At 35.4% G+C, this 18,784-nt stretch overlaps 1 protein-coding gene across 2 annotated transcripts in view; it reads left to right on the top strand.

Moving 5' to 3' along the window:
- The window catches only part of LOC131842796 (BCL2/adenovirus E1B 19 kDa protein-interacting protein 3), a 46,879-nt gene extending 29,472 nt beyond the window's left edge, over positions 1-17,407 (top strand). For both annotated transcript variants that reach the window (XM_059191367.1, XM_059191366.1), the window contains exons 2-7: positions 7,027-7,156; positions 10,850-10,931; positions 14,019-14,077; positions 15,021-15,123; positions 16,066-16,169; positions 17,096-17,407. In XM_059191367.1, the coding sequence (XP_059047350.1) occupies positions 7,027-7,156; positions 10,850-10,931; positions 14,019-14,077; positions 15,021-15,123; positions 16,066-16,169; positions 17,096-17,150 (533 nt within the window). In that variant the 3' untranslated portion in view covers positions 17,151-17,407. The remainder of the gene's footprint in view (positions 1-7,026; positions 7,157-10,849; positions 10,932-14,018; positions 14,078-15,020; positions 15,124-16,065; positions 16,170-17,095) is intronic.
- The last annotated feature ends 1,377 nt before the right edge of the window (positions 17,408-18,784 follow it).

The following is an 18,784-nucleotide window of genomic DNA, read 5'->3' on the forward strand; positions in this document are numbered from 1 at the left end:
GGTAGAATCAAAATATGACTATTCAAAAGTGCTTGTAATGAGTTTATTTGAATAAAGATTATTTCTATTTCAAATTATTTAACCAATCGTTTCTAATAATAATTAGTAACTAATAATCTTTATATATACAAATTTCATAGGATACGGTAAGCATTTATGATCAGATGGGCCGTATGCTTGGTTGCCACCATCGTGGTATAAAAAAAACAATTACGTGCCACGTTGTTTGTCACGATGGTCTATAAACGGGGTAGATGGGTTGAAAGTGGGGGTGAAACTACAATGGATAACTAGTGTATACAGTTATTATGCCTAATCGTTGCATTCTAATAATACTGCACACTGATAACAGTGATAAGGGGCCTCAAGTGGCCTAATTTGATTAAATTAGAGTTTTGTATATACATCTATACATTTAAATAAAATTGGAGTGCCTGTAATATTGAAATAAGAGTTTTTTACTACACGCATATGAATATAAATACGGTACATACACCAAAATAACATTTTTTACCATTTTTGTCTGTCTGTCTGTTTGTTGCTAATCTTAAATGGCTGGACGGATTTTAAGACTTTTTAGTATAATAGTATATTGGCTACTTTAATTTTAGAAAAATATAGTTAAATTCCACGTGGACGAAATCGCGAGTATAGTTAGTCATCTATAAAAATAATCCACATTACTAACAACCCTGTTAGGTGTAGGCCTCCTCACCGATTACGATTTTATAATAGTAGTTGTTGTCGAAATACTGATTGACATTAGTGTAAATATATTATAAAAAGAGAAAAAAAATATAAGAAAATATTACTGAAGACAATGGCTGTATGGGCTGAGTCCTTTTGCCTTTCCCTAAAAAGGGAAAAACCGAACCATTTTTGCTGCAAACGTATATATTATTAACACATCATCTCACAGACCATCTCGACACAAAAGAACCCCACCACAACAAACCCTGTCCCCATTCGTAGATAATCAGTAGGGGGTGTAATGGAATCATCCATTACCGTCGTAGTAGCCGTTATATTTTAATAAATCTATTTATTTATTTATTTAGGATCACAAACAGGTTCACTATAATAATATTACACTGTACACTAATTAGGAAACTTATAATTATAATACATTTTCTATGTAGGTACTATGTCATTGTAAACGCAACATGCACGATCACAAATTATATTTAATCGCCTTATCTGTTATCAATTGGTTAATCATTCGATTAAAATGTAATCGAGTGAAATTAATTCAATCGATATAATCAAGGAAGGAAAATAAACAATGATTCATTGTTTTTAATATCTTCAAACGAGTCTTAACTGGACTGTATGCGAGAATTGTTATGAAATTGCTACAATTTCGGCCTCGGTGGTCTAGTGGTTTAGTTCCGATGGTCGTGAGTTCGATTCCTCGCACAGCTTTGTATTCATGATTATACATACGAACATTTCGCATATCTAGTACAATACTGGTGTAATTCAGAAATTTGAAATTTTTGAAATTAAACATTAATTTCACAGTGATAAAGTGGACTTTCCAAAATTTGTAATTTTTGAGTTAAGCCACTATTATAATAAGTGTGCCATTTGTATTCATGATTATGATTGTTTGTATCAGTCTGGGTGTTTTATATGTATATTATGTATTTATAAAAAAATATCTATGTATTTATATCAGTTGTCTAGTACCCATAACACGGGAAGGGACTTGTTAGTAACGTGGACTGATAACCCCATTGCTAGCAATGTTAGGGTAATCTCTGAAATGCCTGGACCGATTTTGACGGGACACGATTTTTGGCAGGTAGCTAATGTAATAAGGAGTAACTTAGACTACTTTTATTTTAGAAATATAGAGTTAAATTCCACGCGGACGAAGTCGCCGGTACAGCTAGTGTTTAATAAAACTTTACATTTTGAAGTTGATATCTTAAATGTTTATTATTTTGACGGTTTTGATGGTTTAGCACTCTGCTTTAAAATGAAATGGCTTTGTGGGAATTAACTTAGATTTCACGCGGACGAAGTCGCGTGTACAACTAGTATTATTATATGCCTATAATTCTACCCTTAATTACCCTTAAATAAATTCAAAACATCTGTTAAATCATATTTACTGAGCAAAGCCTATTACTCACTAAACGATTACTTGAATGACGAGCGTGCATGGCAATAGTTTTCATGTTCGGGATTTTCATTTAATGTTAGACATAGACACCTATATAAATATACATTGTGAATAAACTGGCTTTTAAAAAATAGGAATTCAATTGAGTTTCTTGCTAGTTCTTCTCAATTGGATCTATATACCGAACTGGACGGTAGGGAAAAAAATTATAATGTAAAAACATGATGTTCTACATGAATGATGCTAAAATGTACTACATGAATAAATGATTTCTGAATTTGAATTTGTGTAGAAAGAATTCCTCAAATCAGTGCGCAGGTTTGAGTTTCGGGGTTTACTTTTCTCATTTCAAAATACACTCCATCTTTATGCAGATCTCTAGAGTTCGATGACTACTCACACACGCAGGTGACTTTTTACAATATCAACTATTTTTATAGTATAGCAGACCCGGCCACGCGTTGCTGTGTCTAAGATTCTTGAATAAAATAATATTGCGACTATAAACTGAGATGTAAGCTATCCTATCTGTTCAAAATCTACCCTGTATCATCGTAAGCACAGATATTATATTATATTAGAGTCCGTTAGCCTAGACGCGCGCGCGCATTTGTTGTGAATTGAAATGGATTAGAACTGTGTTAAACCTACTGTGAAACCTGTGAAAGTGTGTGAAAGCTAGCGAAGATATCTTCGAGACCCTGAAGCCCAAGAAATCCGCAGAACCATAACGGTACGTGACCTACCGTTTTCCCTAACATTTTGGTAGCAGAGTAGTTTCCCAAACACTATCTTTCAAGTTGGATCAAATTGCACACAATCTGCAAACCACATTTGCAATCGGTTCAGTAGTTTAGGAGTCCAACGCGGACAAATAACGTGACTCGTAATTTTTTTTTACACAAGAATAGATGCTGTATATATTTGACAAACGGAATTTCTGTGGAATGATGAACGAGGAATGGCCGTTGTCTTCATACATTGTTGCAGTTCGGAGTCATTGTATTTGCAGTGTATCAAGGAAGTCAATGCTCTTCTTGAGTCATGCTATCCTTGTGCTATATTTAGAGCAAGTAAACATTGCAACGTCAAATACCTTGATCTTCTGAGAACAAGTGACAGTTTTTTTATACATTTTCATATATGACCCTTCAAACGGTTGTAGTGCGGTGATGGTGAAGGACTGGAATGTTTTGAAGTTTGACTCCAGTGAAGAAATACTTGCGGGCTCTGACTTTGCCTTCTGCAAGTCGTTCTGGAACTCTATCATTTTATTGTTAAAATGTTCCATCATCTGCGCCATGGTGTTGTGTAGTGATTCCATAGTTTAGGAGAATATATTGTTGTTTGGAGAATAAAGAAAGGAAAAAATAGTAGTAAAGATAAATAACCACTGAAATTATAATTTCATATAATAATTATAGCAAATCAAAATTATGTAATTAATGAAATTTTCATTGGAGAGGTGGCAAAAAAAAAATTAATACTTATATATATATATATAATATAAGTATTATTATTTATTATCATTTAAATAATCATTTATGGAATAAATAAATAATTATTAAAATAATTATAGCATCAAACAAACATATTTCCTGTCTTTCTTACTAAGGCAATTTGTTCACATGTGAGGTAATGGAGTGATTAGTTTTAGAGTGCAATGGGACTGGCATGTACTTAGATTGGAACAAAGTCTTTAATTTAAAAAGAAATTAAAAAAGAAAACCTAATATAAGTTGGACTCCACTCTCCGCAATCAGCCTCTAATTTGGGCCGTTGTGCGTGTAGAGCAGAGACTAGACTAGAGTAGCTAGCCAAGCTCCTTCAAAGCGCAGAAGTTTCCTAGTGTCTTCACAGTGACGGAGCGACCTCACAGTTCCGAGGATTTGTGTTCGTTGTGTCACTGCAAGGACTCCAGGATTACGTGAGCGGCCGTTTCTTCGGCTTCAAAGCAACCCCGACGAAGGGGACTGTCTGTAGCACCTATTGTGTACAGATGTTTGTTTAAGGGACAGTGGACCGTTATTGATAAAACAATGATAGGGAATCATTGTTTTGAGATTATTTTCATATCTATTTATACTATGTACTAGCTGTGCTCGCGACTTCGCGTGGAATGGGAACCTTGATAAAATAAAGAAATATATTTAATAATGCAATCGAAAAAAGCCAAAGAAATTCTAGATTCAGGTTGACCTCCGTGCGGTTCCCCCTGGAAACCATCGTGATAAATTCTGGTGATTTTACCACGATGTGCTAACTGACCTGACCTCATGTTTATCTTATCATCCTCCATTGGTGCCCCGCCAGCGTATACCGTTAGCGCAGGCGGTTGCACCATTACATTATCATCCCTTAAAAATTAGCAAAGACATGTCACATGATAACGTGATGTCCGTAGTGCTGTTCATGTATATAGGTGACGGTCACCACTTACCATCGGGTGGTATGTCAGCTTGTTTGGCATTACAATGACAAAGAAATTTAGCGAAACTACATTAAAAGTACCAAGAGAACATGAGTTTGTAGGCAGTTTGTTAAGAGATATGACCTGTGAAATTACAGTGTGGAGACCGGACCTCGTAGTTCTTCAGATCTCCACCGTATTAAGGTCACATGACTACGTGATTAAGGTCACATGACAACGTGATGTCCGTTGTGCTGTTCATGTATATAGGTGACGGTCACCACTTACCATCGGGTGGTACGTCAGCATGTTTGGCATTACAATGACAAAAATGTAGCGAAACTACATTAAAAGTACCAGAAGAACATGAGTTTATAGGCAGTTTGTTGAGAGATATGACCTGTGAAATTACAGTGTATGGAGACCGGACCTCGTAGTTCTTCAGATCCCCACCGTATTAAGGTCACATGATAACAATGTCCGTAGTGCTGTTCATGTATGTATATAAACGACGGTTATCACTTACCATCAGGCGGGCCCGACGAATTCTTTATCACTCCAATTAGTTTTAAAAAAGTTTATGTTGAATCAGTTTGTAACTGATAACAGTATATTGACTGATTGACTGACGATTGTAGTCATCAGACCCTGACCTTCACAGCTAGTGGAATGCGATATGTTTTTGCTTAAAACGAGTCGTTTTTTTGCGGTTGATCAATTAAATTAATTGATTACGCAATGTCTGATTGAAGATCTTATATAAACATGGTATGACATGTTTTAGATATCGTGTGTGTACTACGATCTCCGGAACTTTATGTCCTCTTTAATAGATACTGATTTCATGACTAAATTTGACGGCCTCGCTGGTCTAGCGGTGTACAGCTTTACTTCCGATGGTCGCGGGTTCGATTCCTCGCAGGGTGCAAACATTTGTATTCATGAATATGATTGTTTGTATCGATTTGGGTATTTTCTGTGTATGTTATATACTAGCTAATTTTAATAGACTATTAAAAAAAAACGCTTCAAAATCCGTTGCGTAGTTTTCAAGATTTCTAGCATACATAGGACAGACAGCGATAGCGACTTTATTTTATACTATATAATGATTCAATTGAATCCTTTAATTGTTTATTGAAAACTCAAAAATCTATGTGTTATTCTGATAAGCTACGTTACTGTAAAATTTTATGAAAATCCGTTCAGTAGTTTTTGCATGAAAGAGTAACAAACATGCATACTCAGAAACTTTCGCGTTTATAAAATTATCAAGATTTCAATCGTTTTAAGTCTATCTGTCAACTGTTTCATTGTTTATTTAAAAAATATATCATAGTAATCATTAAATGCATTAATATATATTTTTTATATATTATCTAATATAATTATATTTTTTATATATATTGATTCTAAAAAAAATGTTGATTGTCGCATGGACCAAATATAGAAATATAAAATATACAGATAATATTATATAAATACAGATAGTGTTATATAATTTATCTGTTTGCCGCAGCGAGTGCAATTGTTTATGGTGACAGCACGATACTATTGTTTATAACCGGATGTCGATCGTGCTGGTAATGTTGGCAATTAACCCCATCCGGGGCATGATTGTTTCGCGCCAATCAGCTCGGCAATCGTGTTGTAATTTAATCACTGAACATAAGAGATCTCTGATTTCATTTATTAAAAACATCAGATGTGCCTACACTTTAATATTTCTGTCAACACTCGACACCCTTCCATTAGTACCTCTCCAGATAACATAGATTTAAGTTGAGTGTAAAGTCAGTCCACGTTACGACTCCGCGTGGAATGTACGCGTCACTAATAAGCCATGTAGCACACTACCAAATAAACTTACTAATGTACAATAAATAGTACAATTATTACACCTGTATACTCACTACCTACATACTACAATAAACAATATATTATGTAGCGACACCTCATCACATCATATATAACGATACAGTGGTGAGGTGATAACCACCGCGTTACAAAGATATTTAGAAAATACGCTTAAATACACGACATACACGACACCGTCCTCGCTGGGGAAGACAACGACCCCGTTGCGCGCGTCCGGGCGCACCACACTGGTCCCGTCGCCGCCGCTCCGATAGATCAGAAGGATGCCGAGCTGCGGTCAACATCATTAATAATAATAATAATCTCAGGACAATTCACACAGAGCCATCTAGACCCAAGTTAAGCTAACTAAAGCTTGTGTTATGGGTACTAGATAACTGATACATATACAAAGTTTTTTTTTTATAAATACATACATGTTTTACATAGAAAACACACAGACCGGACAAACAATCATACTCATGAATACAAATGTTTATGCCGTGCGATGAATTGAATCGAACCCGCGATCATCGGTCGTAAAGCGGTGTGCTAGACCGCTAGACCACCGAGGTCGTCATCACAATACATAGTTTGAAATATAACTTGTGTTGCAATATTTTTGTTTCAGAGTCGTGGGTTGAACTCAACTCGGGTCTGGTGGCCCACGAAAATGAGTATATAAGACTGCTTCGCGAGGCGCAGAGGGAGAGTCGAGACTCGTCTGTGCGACACTCCCGGGCCTCGAGCGTGAAGGGCAGGTGAGGGGGACATGTTTTTCATTGTACTAGCTGTACTCGCGACTTCGTCCGCGTGGAATTTAACTTTATTTTTCTAAAATGCAAGTTACTCCTTATTACAATAAATACCTGCAAAAAAAATCCCGTTTAAATTGGTACAGCCATTTCAGAGATTAGCCGGAAAGAACAGACCGACAGACAGACAAAAATTGTAAAAAATGTTATTTTGGTGTATGTACCGTATTTATATTCATATGCATGTAGTAAAAAACGGTTACTTCAATATTACAAACAGACACTCCAATTTTATTTATATGTACAGATGTATAGATTATACAACAAAGAATCTAAAACTATATTTTTAAGGTTTTTAACCTTAAAAATATAATACAATAACTAAAATATATTATTAAAAGGAGTCCCTTTAGGCAAGGTTCCGAAGATACTGGCAGCGATCTCTTTAAAAACATGTTTGTTTGTAAATAAATATATAGAAAATACCCAGACCGATACAAAACATACTTGTGAACGTTTGCCACGTGCGGGGAAGTGAACGCGGATGTAGAACGGTGGGCCAAACCGCTAGACCACCGAGGCTGTTGATCATCATCTGCTTCTTCCTTATCCCATTTATTTGTGGTCGACGTAATATGTTTTTCGCTTCCATTCATCCCTGTTCGCAGTCATCGCGTTATTTACTTCAAATTCAAATTCAAATTCAAAAATCATTTATTCATATAGGACATTTTAGCCGCTTATGAACGTCAAATTTTTACATTATAATTTTATTTTTTTCCCTACCGTCCAGTTCGGTATATAGATCCAATTGAGAAGAACTGGCAAGAAACTCAATTGAATTACTTTTTTTTTTAAAGCCAGTTTTTTTACAATGTATTTTTATATAGGTGTCTATGTCTAACATTGAATGAAAAAATGAACAACTATTGCCATGCACACTCGTCATTCAAGTAATCGTTTAGTGAGTAATAGGCTTTGCTCAGTAAAAAACCGTATCATCTTTCACACAGTCCATCCATCTCTTTTTCGGCCTTCCTCTGCCCTTATAACTGTGGCGAATTAATTATAATCGCGCTGCAACACCGTTGCCTAGTTACGACAGAAGAATAAAATAACAATATATCATTCGAGACCGAATCATCTTTCTTGTATATATATTAATTGTAAATATATATAATTATAAATATGTACATAACAACAATCTGGACTCATCATTTCAAAAACTTCTTTCCCGCTGCTGCTACAAGAACACAATATATAACATAATAGCGGTAACAATAAAGACGCTAAGTAACCATCCACAATGACGACCTCGGTGGTCCAGCGGCAAGCACACCGCTTTACGACCGATGGTCGCGGGTTCGATTCCTCGCACGGCACAAACATTTGTATTCATGAGTATGATTGTTTGTATCGGTCTTGGTATTTTCTATGTATAATATGTATGTATTTACAAAAAAAAAAAAAAAAATCTATGTATTTGTATCAGTTATCTAGTACCCATAACACAAGCTCTAGCTAGCTTAACTTGGGTCTAGATGGCGCTGTGTGAATTGTCCTGAGATTATTTATTTATTTATTTACAATAGGCTGTTGAATGAATGATAAACAAACTGCCGGTCCGCCTGATGCGCATGCGTTTCGCTCTCATTACGGGGCTTCATTAAATGAAGTTAACATACATTTATTTAATTAATAATCAATAGATTTATGTATATGCAATTGCAACGGCCTCGGTCTAGCGGTTAAGCGCGCCGCTTTACTTCCGATGGTCGCGGGTTCGATTCCTCGCACGGTGCAAATATTTGTATTCGTGAGTATGATTGTTTGCATCTGTATGGGTGTTGCGGCCTTTTGACAGGACTGCCTGCTGGCTGGTTATAAGACGTGATTAGGACAGACGAAAGAATTGACAAGACAGACAGGACAAGGTACAAGACAAAAAGACGGACAATTACATATAGATTTCAATAATTATATTTTACTTTTAAAACAAGCTCTCTTCATTAATCACCTTCCAGCAATGGTATTTCCGAACCGATACGAATTTTCTTTATTTTCTTTAGTAATCTTTAACGCTCTCTCCTGTGTGGTGGCCCCGCAGAAAATCAGCACTGTGGTATATATATTTATAAAAGTGGGAGTCACATTCAGCGTTACTAGTATGTTTTAGCTTTTAGCTTTTAAGTTGTATAGTATATAAGATAGATAGCATCTAAGAATACTGTAATGCTGAATAAATGTCTTTATTATTATTATATTGAAACCTTCCTTATTCCTTTTTAAAAGGCCGACAACGTACTTGCATTGTGTTGCGTTTGTCCCGTGTAATCACTTACCATCAGGTGAGCCGCATGCTCGTTTGTCCCGTGTAATAAAAAAAAAATTACGACGACATTTCTTAACGGTCGGCCGACCAGCAGACCGTTCAATGGGTGTTTTTTTTTACCACTTAGGTGGCAAACAAGCATACGGCCCATCTGATGGTAAACGGTTACCGTAGCCTATGGACGCCTGAAACACCAGGGTTGTCACATACGCGTTGCCGACCCTTAAGAAACCTTAATATACCCTTCTTGAAAAACCCCGTGCTGTAGTCTCTCGAGAAAACCTCGACAGGCAGTTCATTCCACGATCTAAGTGTACGCGGGAGGAAGCTCCTCTGAAACCGCTTCTATGTATCATATAAAAACATATTGTATTTATTTAAAAAATGCATCCATGTATTTATATCAGTAGTCTAGTATAGACCCCTGAAGGCCCCTATGGTCCAGCGACTGAACACACCGCCTTACATCGGACGGTCGCGGATCCGATTCTTCGCACAGTACAAATATTTGTGTTCATTATTTGGTTGTATTAGTCTGGATGATTTTTAATTTATATTATGTATGTATTTACAAATAAAATGTATGTAAGAGTTTCTATCAGTTGTCTAGTACCCATAACACAAGCTCTGCTTACCGTGGCACTAGATGGCGCTGTGTTAATTGTCCAGAGTTATTTATTTATTTATATCAGTTGTCTAGTACCCATAACACAAGCTCTGCTTACCGTGGGACTAGATGGCGCTGTGTTAATGGTCCAGGGTTATTTATTTATTTATTCTTTTGCACACAAAATTGTATGCATGGCAGACATAATGCCTGATGGCATTCTCTACCAGTCAACCGTCGCGGTGATCAGAGATAGTAAAAAAAAAGAAAAATTATAACAAAGAGATACAGAAAGATAATACATATATATACATATGCAAATATATAAAAATATTAATATACCAATATAAAATATATAAGTTTATAGATTACATAAAAAATCTTCTATATATATAAATAAAATTGGAGTACCTGTTTGTAATATTGAAATAACCGTTTTTTACTACATGCATATGAATATAAATACGGTACATACACCAAAATAACATTTTTTACAATTTTTGTCTGTCTGTCTGTTTGTTCCGGCTAATCTCTGAAATGGCTGGACCGATTCTGACGGGACTTTTTTTGGCAGGTCGCTGATGTAATAAGGAGTAACTTAGGCTACTTTTATATTAGAAAAATTCCACGCGGACGCAGTCGCAGGAACAGCTAGTAAAATATAAAATTAAACTATATTAATCATGACATGCACAAGAGGCCAAAAGGATCTTTTGTTAATAAATTTTGAAGTTTGAAATTGAGTGTTTTATGCTTTCAGCCCGAAATCACCTCCGAATAGCCCCAATCTGGAGCCCTCGACTGAAGACGAGTTGAAAGGCGTGTACATCAACTGTTGGAAGGTAATAATTTTTTTATTATATTTATTTACTAGCTGTAACTGGACATGTAATGCGTAGGAATGAGGATAATATTTTAAGAAAGGTGTTACATATCAATGTGGATGGTTATAAGGGCAGAGGAAGGCCGAAAAAGAGATGGATAGACTGTGTGAAAGATATGGTAAGAAAGGGAGTGAATAACGCGATGACTGCGAACAGAGATGAATGGAAAAGAAAAACATATTACGACGACCACAAATAAATGGGATAAGGAAGAAGCAGATGATGATGATATTTACTAGTTGTAACCGGCAAACGCTATTAAAAATAGGGGTTGATGCTAAAAGGGTGAATATTTAGGGTTGTATGTATTTTTTAAAGCCCATTTATAAAAAAATGAATTTTAGTCACAAAATAAAAAAAGGTGTTAGGGTTGTCCAAACCCTTATCGCTCAGGGGTATGAATACTATTATTCATACCCCTGAACGATAAGGGTATCTATGATAGACTATCTATGATAGATAGACAGATAGATAAAAAGCTTTATTTTTCAAATTTTACATATTATTATTCTACTATCCTGCAAAACTCCTGTCGGGGTTTGTCTGCAGGCACGTAGTTCTCTCTTATCTACTTACAATAGGTACATGCTTATATATTATTTTAGATAGTATTTTAACGTACACATAAAATACAGTATTCCGTTTTACAATATTTAAGTATTAAATAAGGACAAGATTTTTTTTTTTTTTTTTATGTGATGTTATATGTTTTTAATAAATGGTTTCTATAATTTATACAAAAGGATTTATATCTATTTTGATTTCTGATATGTTGAGGCATTTTATTAAATATTTCAGGCAATTTTAATTGTAACAATCGATATCCATAATAATTATTTAGATGTAGGGGTGGGGTTTCGTATTTACCTTGTACACATTTCCTAGTCTCTATACGATGGCTTGTTTTCGTCATATGGTGTTGTTTGCTGTGGTTTTTAGTAGCTAATAAGTATTTATGTTTTTCTGATGCAGGTAGAACGTTACAAATTTTAAATAATTCTTTATAGTTGTCTTTAAATTTTATTTTTAGTTTTTCTCCTACAATTAATTTTAGCAATTAATCTCTTACAATTTATAGTAGCCGATTCTCAGACCTACTGAATATGCATATAAAATTTCATAAAAATCGGTCACGACGGTACGGTGGAGTATGGTAACTAACATTGTGACACGAGAATTTTATATATAAGACTAGCTTTTGCCCGCGGCTTCGCTCGCGTTAATTTATCCCCTTAGGGGTGGAATTTATCAAAATCCTTTCTTAGAGGATGCCTACGTCATAGTAGCTTTATGCATGCAAAGTCTCAGCCCGATCGGTTTAAAATTGACAAAGTTTCATACAAACTTTCATCCCCTATTTTATCCCCTTGGAGGTAGAATTAATCAAAATCCTTTCTTAGCGGATGACTACGTCATAACATCTACCTGCATGCCATATTTCAGCGCGATCCGTCCAGTGGTTTGGGCTGTGCGTTGATAGATCACTATGTCAGTCAGACAGTCAGTCAGTCACCTTTGAGTTATAAATATATAGATTTATTTCAGGCTATACTTAACATGACCATTTGTGCTTGGATTAAAAACTTATTTATGTCAATTAAAAGACAGGCAATGAAAAAACAATTTCTTAAAGCTATTCATAAGAAAATATTAGCTTAAAAGTTAAGTATGAATGAAAAAACCACACATGTATTGAAATTATATTAATTTTGATTTGGTCATTGATCCCCCTCCAATTCAAACGGGGATCGAAATTACGACGGCCTGAGCCGAGGTTCGAACCCCTAGTGGTGCCCTCAGACTAAAGTCGTATCCGTCAGGCAGGAGTTGTCCTTCAGCCGCTCCATAAGTCCTTCCTTTGGTTTGGAGTGCCATCTGCACTCGCCCCATAACGTCCGGTGAAGCTGTAAAGACCAGCTACGGCCAACAGCATTAGAGTAGTCCGAAAAAAAAAAACTTATATATTTTATATTGGTATATTAGTATTTTTTATATATTTGCATATGTATATATATATGTATTATTTTTCTGTATATATTTTTTATTTTGTTGTTTTTATATTTTTTTTTTAACCATCCTTGCTACTTCAGCGCCGTCTAGCAGCCAACAATGAAGTTTATTAGTGATCTCGGATTGTTATTTAATGAATTCAATACGAGCGAAGCCGCAGGTAAAAGCTGGACTTAAATAAATATATAGAAAGAAAGAAATATATTTTATTCAGTGCAATGTAAAAAATACAATATAAACAACAAACGAAAAAAAAGAGCAAAGAAAATGTACATTAAATTAAACTTAATTTACCATAATTAAAAATAAACATAAAATAATCATTTTTTACATCCAATAATACACTGAAATGGCTCCACTCAGCTTTAATGTATGTCCTAGGTGAACATACAGCTGGTTTTCAGTGGCACCAAAAATATATATATCAAAGGGGGAGAGAGAGGGCACTATTTAAAATATTAATGATAATAATTAAAACAAAATTACAACTAATATATACATTTCATTCATTCATAATTTAAGAGCTACGCTCTTGTCGGTGGAGCTCTTGCCACTTTCCGCGATCTTCCATCATGCTCTTTAATTCTTGATACGACACGACTCCTATTTTGTCCTCAGTTTGTTTGATGTAGCTATTCCTTGGTCTTCCCCTCCCCTCTTTCCTTCTATTTCCCCCTCAATAATAATTTTCATGAAATCATCGCGCCGTATCAAGTGTCCTAACATTTTCCCTCGTCTATTTTCTATTGTGTTCAATATTTGTCTTTTTTCTTTTACCCTGTGTAGTACTTCTTCGTTTCTTACTTTATCCTTCCAGCTAATTCTTTCCATCCTCCTAATATATACAAACCAATTACATATACTAGAAAGAACAAAATAGAATAAAATAACATTAATAAATATAAACATTAAACATATATATATACAACTACTTTGCCGTAAGATTTATAGGTTAAATAGTACATAGATAATTCTTGTATTGTTTTTTAAAGGTGAAAAATGATTTATATAAATGTGTAATTTTTTTAATTCCAGGATGACTCCAACGACTGGGTGTGGCAATGGAGCAGCCGGCCTGACCAGCAACCACCCAAGTGAGTACTACACTATATACTGTTTTAAATTTGACACGATCATTATTTAGGAATAAAATAGAATAGAATAGAAAATCATTTATTCAAATAAACTTACAACCGGAATCGAACCCGCTACCGTCGGAAGTGAGGCAGTGTGCTAAACGGCTATATTCAATTAATAAATAACCGAGTGACCTGTTCCCGATGCGTCCGGTCCACCAGTCTCCGTCTCTCCTCATCACTTCGATCCTCTCTCCGCCCTCGAAGGTCAGGTCCTCGGGTTCCGCTGACACGTAAGGATACGCCGCTATGTAGAAGTCTCCAATTTCTGTACAGAAATAGAATAGAATAGAAAATCATTTATGCAAATAAACTTACATTGAAGCACTTTTGAATAGTCATTACATTTTTTTTAATCTACCGCTCATTCGGAAAGCTGTCTCATCACAAGAAGAACGAGCAAGAAACTTGCGTGTTGCTCTTTTAAATAATTTTATTATTACTTTACATTTTTAAGTTTAAGTGTGTGAATACAAAAGCATTTAATTAGTAAACATCACGGGATCTTAACCACATCTCTTATATTAATAACATCTATACATATAAATATAGAGTGTCTGTTTGTAATATTGAAGTAACCGTTTTTTACTACATGCATATGAATATAAATACGGTACATACACCAAAATAACATTTTTTATCATTTTTGTCTGTCTGTCTGTTTGTTCTGGCTAATCTCTGAAATGGCTGGACCGATTTTGACATGACTTTTTTGGCGCGTAGCTGATGTAATAAGGAGTGACTTAGGCTACTTTTGTTTTAGAAAAATAATGTTAAATTCCACGCGGACGAAGTCGTGTGAACAGCTTGTTTATAATCTAATTAAAATTAATTATGGTCGGATTTCGACCACTTTGCAGGTATTTTTTTTTATTGTTGCTTGTATGTTTGTATGTTACAGAGACTGGCGCTTCAAACACCCCCCCAGCGCTCGAGGTCCACCCTCAGCCACCTCCTCCATTGAGGTCCTGGAGCAGCAGTTGGCTGTACCGGCCATGCAACAGGTGAATACACATTCTAAACAAATATACATAGTCCTGAACCGTTTGGTCGCCGAAGAGTCAACACTAGGCTTCCAAGCTGTGTGCTGGAGGAATATTGCAGTGGGTGATTTGTTTTAAATTGAAATAAAATGAATATTTTGAATGTATTGTACGTTGATTTTAATAATGACGCCACAGAATGTTCGAGAAGGAGTGCAAAATCTTATATAAAATAACATCGATGTTCTGTGCCTGACATTCACAATTTTTAAACTAGCTGTCCCGGCAAACGTTGTTTTGCCTTAAAATAAAAAAAAAATTAGGGGTGGACTAACCCTAACATTTAGGGGGATGAAAAATAGATGTTAGTCGATTCTCCATTTAGGGGGATGAAAAATAGATGTTGGCCGATTCTTAGACCTACTCAATACGCTCACAAAATTTCATGAGAATCGGTCAAGCCGTTTCGGAGGAGTATGGTAACTAACATTGTGACACGAGAATTTTATGTATAAACTATCTACTCGCCCCGTCTTCGCACGGGTGTACATGTATTATATATATAAACCTTCCTCTAGAATCAATCTATCTATTAAAAAAAACCGCTTCAAAATCCGTTGCGTAGTTTTAAAGATTTAAGCATACATAGGGACAGACAGAGACATCGACTGTTTTATACTGTGCTCTGTCTATTATAAAAACCGCTTCAAAATCCGTTGCGTAGTTTTAAAGATTTCAGCATACATAGGGACAGACAGAGACAGCGACTTTGTTTTATACTGTACTCTGTCTATTATAAAAACCGCTTCAAAATCCGTTGCGTAGTTTTAAAGATTTAAGCATACATAGGGACAGACAGAGACATCGACTGTTTTATACTGTGCTCTGTCTTCAAAATCCGTTGCGTAGTTTTAAAGATTTGCATACATAACTTTTATGTAATGATATATATATAATTCACAGAGCCACTGTCTGTCCGTGCGACGTTCGTGCCTGTTCAGTCGGGGCGCAGTCGCAGCTGTACTTGTCACGAATTTGGTCTCCCTGCTGCTTGGCGCCGGTATCGGGTAAGTTTAATTTTATAACTCAGTTCGATTCCTGGTATCGAATTTTTTACTTTTCTTAGAAACATTTTCTAAGTAAATGGTAATTAAAAATCAAAATATATTTATTCGTGTAGGTCTATTACAGACTCTTATGATATGTCAAATCTACCGTCAGTTCGGAATGATATCGAGATGAGAAGAACTGACAAGAAACTCAGCTCGTATTCAAAATATCTTTATTCATGTAGGTTTATTACAGACTCTTATGATGTTCGAATGATATGAAAAGAACTGACAAGAAACTCAGCTCGTATTCAAAATATCTTTATTCATGTAGGTCTATTACAGACTCTTATGATATGTCAAATCTACCGTCAGTTCGGAATGATATCGAGATAAGAAGAACTGACAAGAAACTCAGCTCGTATTCTTTTCAAATAAATGTTGTACATGTTTACAATAATACAGATTCATTTTTAAATTCAAATTTGGGAGAATAAGAGTGACCATTTGAGCCGAGATTCGAACCCCTAGTGGTGCCCTCAGACTGGCGTCGTATCCGTCAGGCGGGCGTTGTCCTTCAGCCGCTCCATAAGTCCTTCCTTCGGTTTGGAGTGCCATCTGCACTCGCCCCCTATCGTCCGGTGAAGCTGTAAAGGCCAGCTGCGGCCAACAGCATTAGAGTAGTCCGAAAAAAAAAACTTATATATTTTATATTGGTATATTAGTATTTTTTATATATTTGCATATGTATATATATATGTATTATTTTTCTGTATATATTTTTTTTAACCAACCTTGCTACTTCAGCGCCGTCTAGCAGCCAGCAATGAAGTTTATTAATGATCTCGGATTGTTATTTAATGAATTCAATAGAAACAAAAAAAATAGAAAATGTTTTCTAAGACATATGATACTCTTCTCAAAATGACCATTATTTGTTACAGTGTGTGGCTAAGCCGAAGGGGCATGCTTCCGCCCAGACTGATAATACTGAACTGAGTGGTTATCAAGACTGAGATGGTTATTCGTAGCTGGTACAGCGGGGTCATCTTATAGAAGAATCAAGTGATAGCGTATTACTACACAGTATATAAGAAGATATTTAGCATTATATATTGAAGATCTCGGTGGTCTAGCGGTTGAACTCAACAGTTCATACCAGATGGTTGCGGGTTCGATACCTAGTACGATACAAACTTTTGTATTCATGAGTATGATTGTTCGTATCGGTCTGGGTGTTTTCTATATATAATAAGTATGTATTTACGATTAATATATATCTATGTATTTATATCAGTTATCTAGTACCCATAATACAAGCTTCAGCTAGCTTAACTTGTGTCTAGATGGTGCTGTGTGAATTGTCCTGAGATTATTAATATTGTTATCATTATTTACTCTAAATTTTCTCAGCCTTTGCTGGTTTCCCACGCTTTGAGACGTATATAAATGTGGTATATAACCTGTATGTGTTGTACAGGTTATATACCATTGTACCGTGCGAGGAATCGAACCCGCGAACATCGGAAGTCAAGTCGTGTGCTAAACCGATAGACAACTGAGGCCGTCGAATATCATTTCATAGCTTATGGTCATATTATGGTAAATATCTTATATAATGTGTAAAAAAGAATAAAAAGTAAAATTGCCCATGGTGTTAGGCCTATTACATGTAATGGTGTGTTATAGGGTTTAATAGTAAAGGGAAATAAAGAATACAATAATTATTATACCGTAATGGTAGCAATCAAGCATACGGCCTGTCTGATGGTAAAGAAATTAAATAAAAATTCTTAATTCATGTAGGTCTATTACAGACTTATATTTCAACATTTGACACCCTTCCATTAGTACCTCTCCAGATAACATAGATTTAAGTTCAGTGTAAAGTCAGTCCATGTTACGACTGCCATTATAGTTTTACCATCAGCCTGGCCGGAAGCTGGTTAACAATGTATTACTATGCTGTTTTAATACATAAATTTTGTCACACGTTAAATGTCTATAATGTGACATTTCGTGACAAGGCGAGAGAGGATAGATGGCGTGATGTCACATTTTATTAATTATTAATTTATATGAAAATATAATTAATTTGAGAAGTTTAGTTTGTTTTGTTGATTTAATAATTTGTAGATTAAAATTACAAATTAAAGTCACATGTTACAATACTGTCTGGAGTCTAACATGTGACCAGCTGTGACAAGGACAAGGACCAGATGTGACAAGGATGAGGACCCGTTGTGACAAGGATAAGGACAGACTGTGACAACGATGAGGACCAACTGTGACAAGGATGAGGACCAGTTATGACGAGGATGAGGATGGGGTGTCTAACGTCACGAAATTCATGTGACAGAATTTATGTATGGTCCCTATGAATAATAATCACGTTGTATCACCTACGAATGGTGTTTTTTTATCATAATGTTTAGGAATGCTAAAAAATATTATTGTATAATGCTAAATGCTATTTATATGTATAACATATTTATTGGGCATTAGTGTTGGAGGTAGTCGGTTTGTTACCCAGTAGGGAACAAATATTTATTATTAAAATATATTATGTTAAGCTTGATTTCAGCGATGGATTCAAATGTATGCTGTACTTGTGGATAATAGTGCACGTTTTA

The sequence above is a fragment of the Achroia grisella genome, unplaced genomic scaffold (assembly GCF_030625045.1).
Source record: "Achroia grisella isolate CSIRO2021 unplaced genomic scaffold, CSIRO_AGI_Agris_v1 utg2471, whole genome shotgun sequence".
Lineage (NCBI taxonomy): Eukaryota > Metazoa > Arthropoda > Insecta > Lepidoptera > Pyralidae > Achroia > Achroia grisella.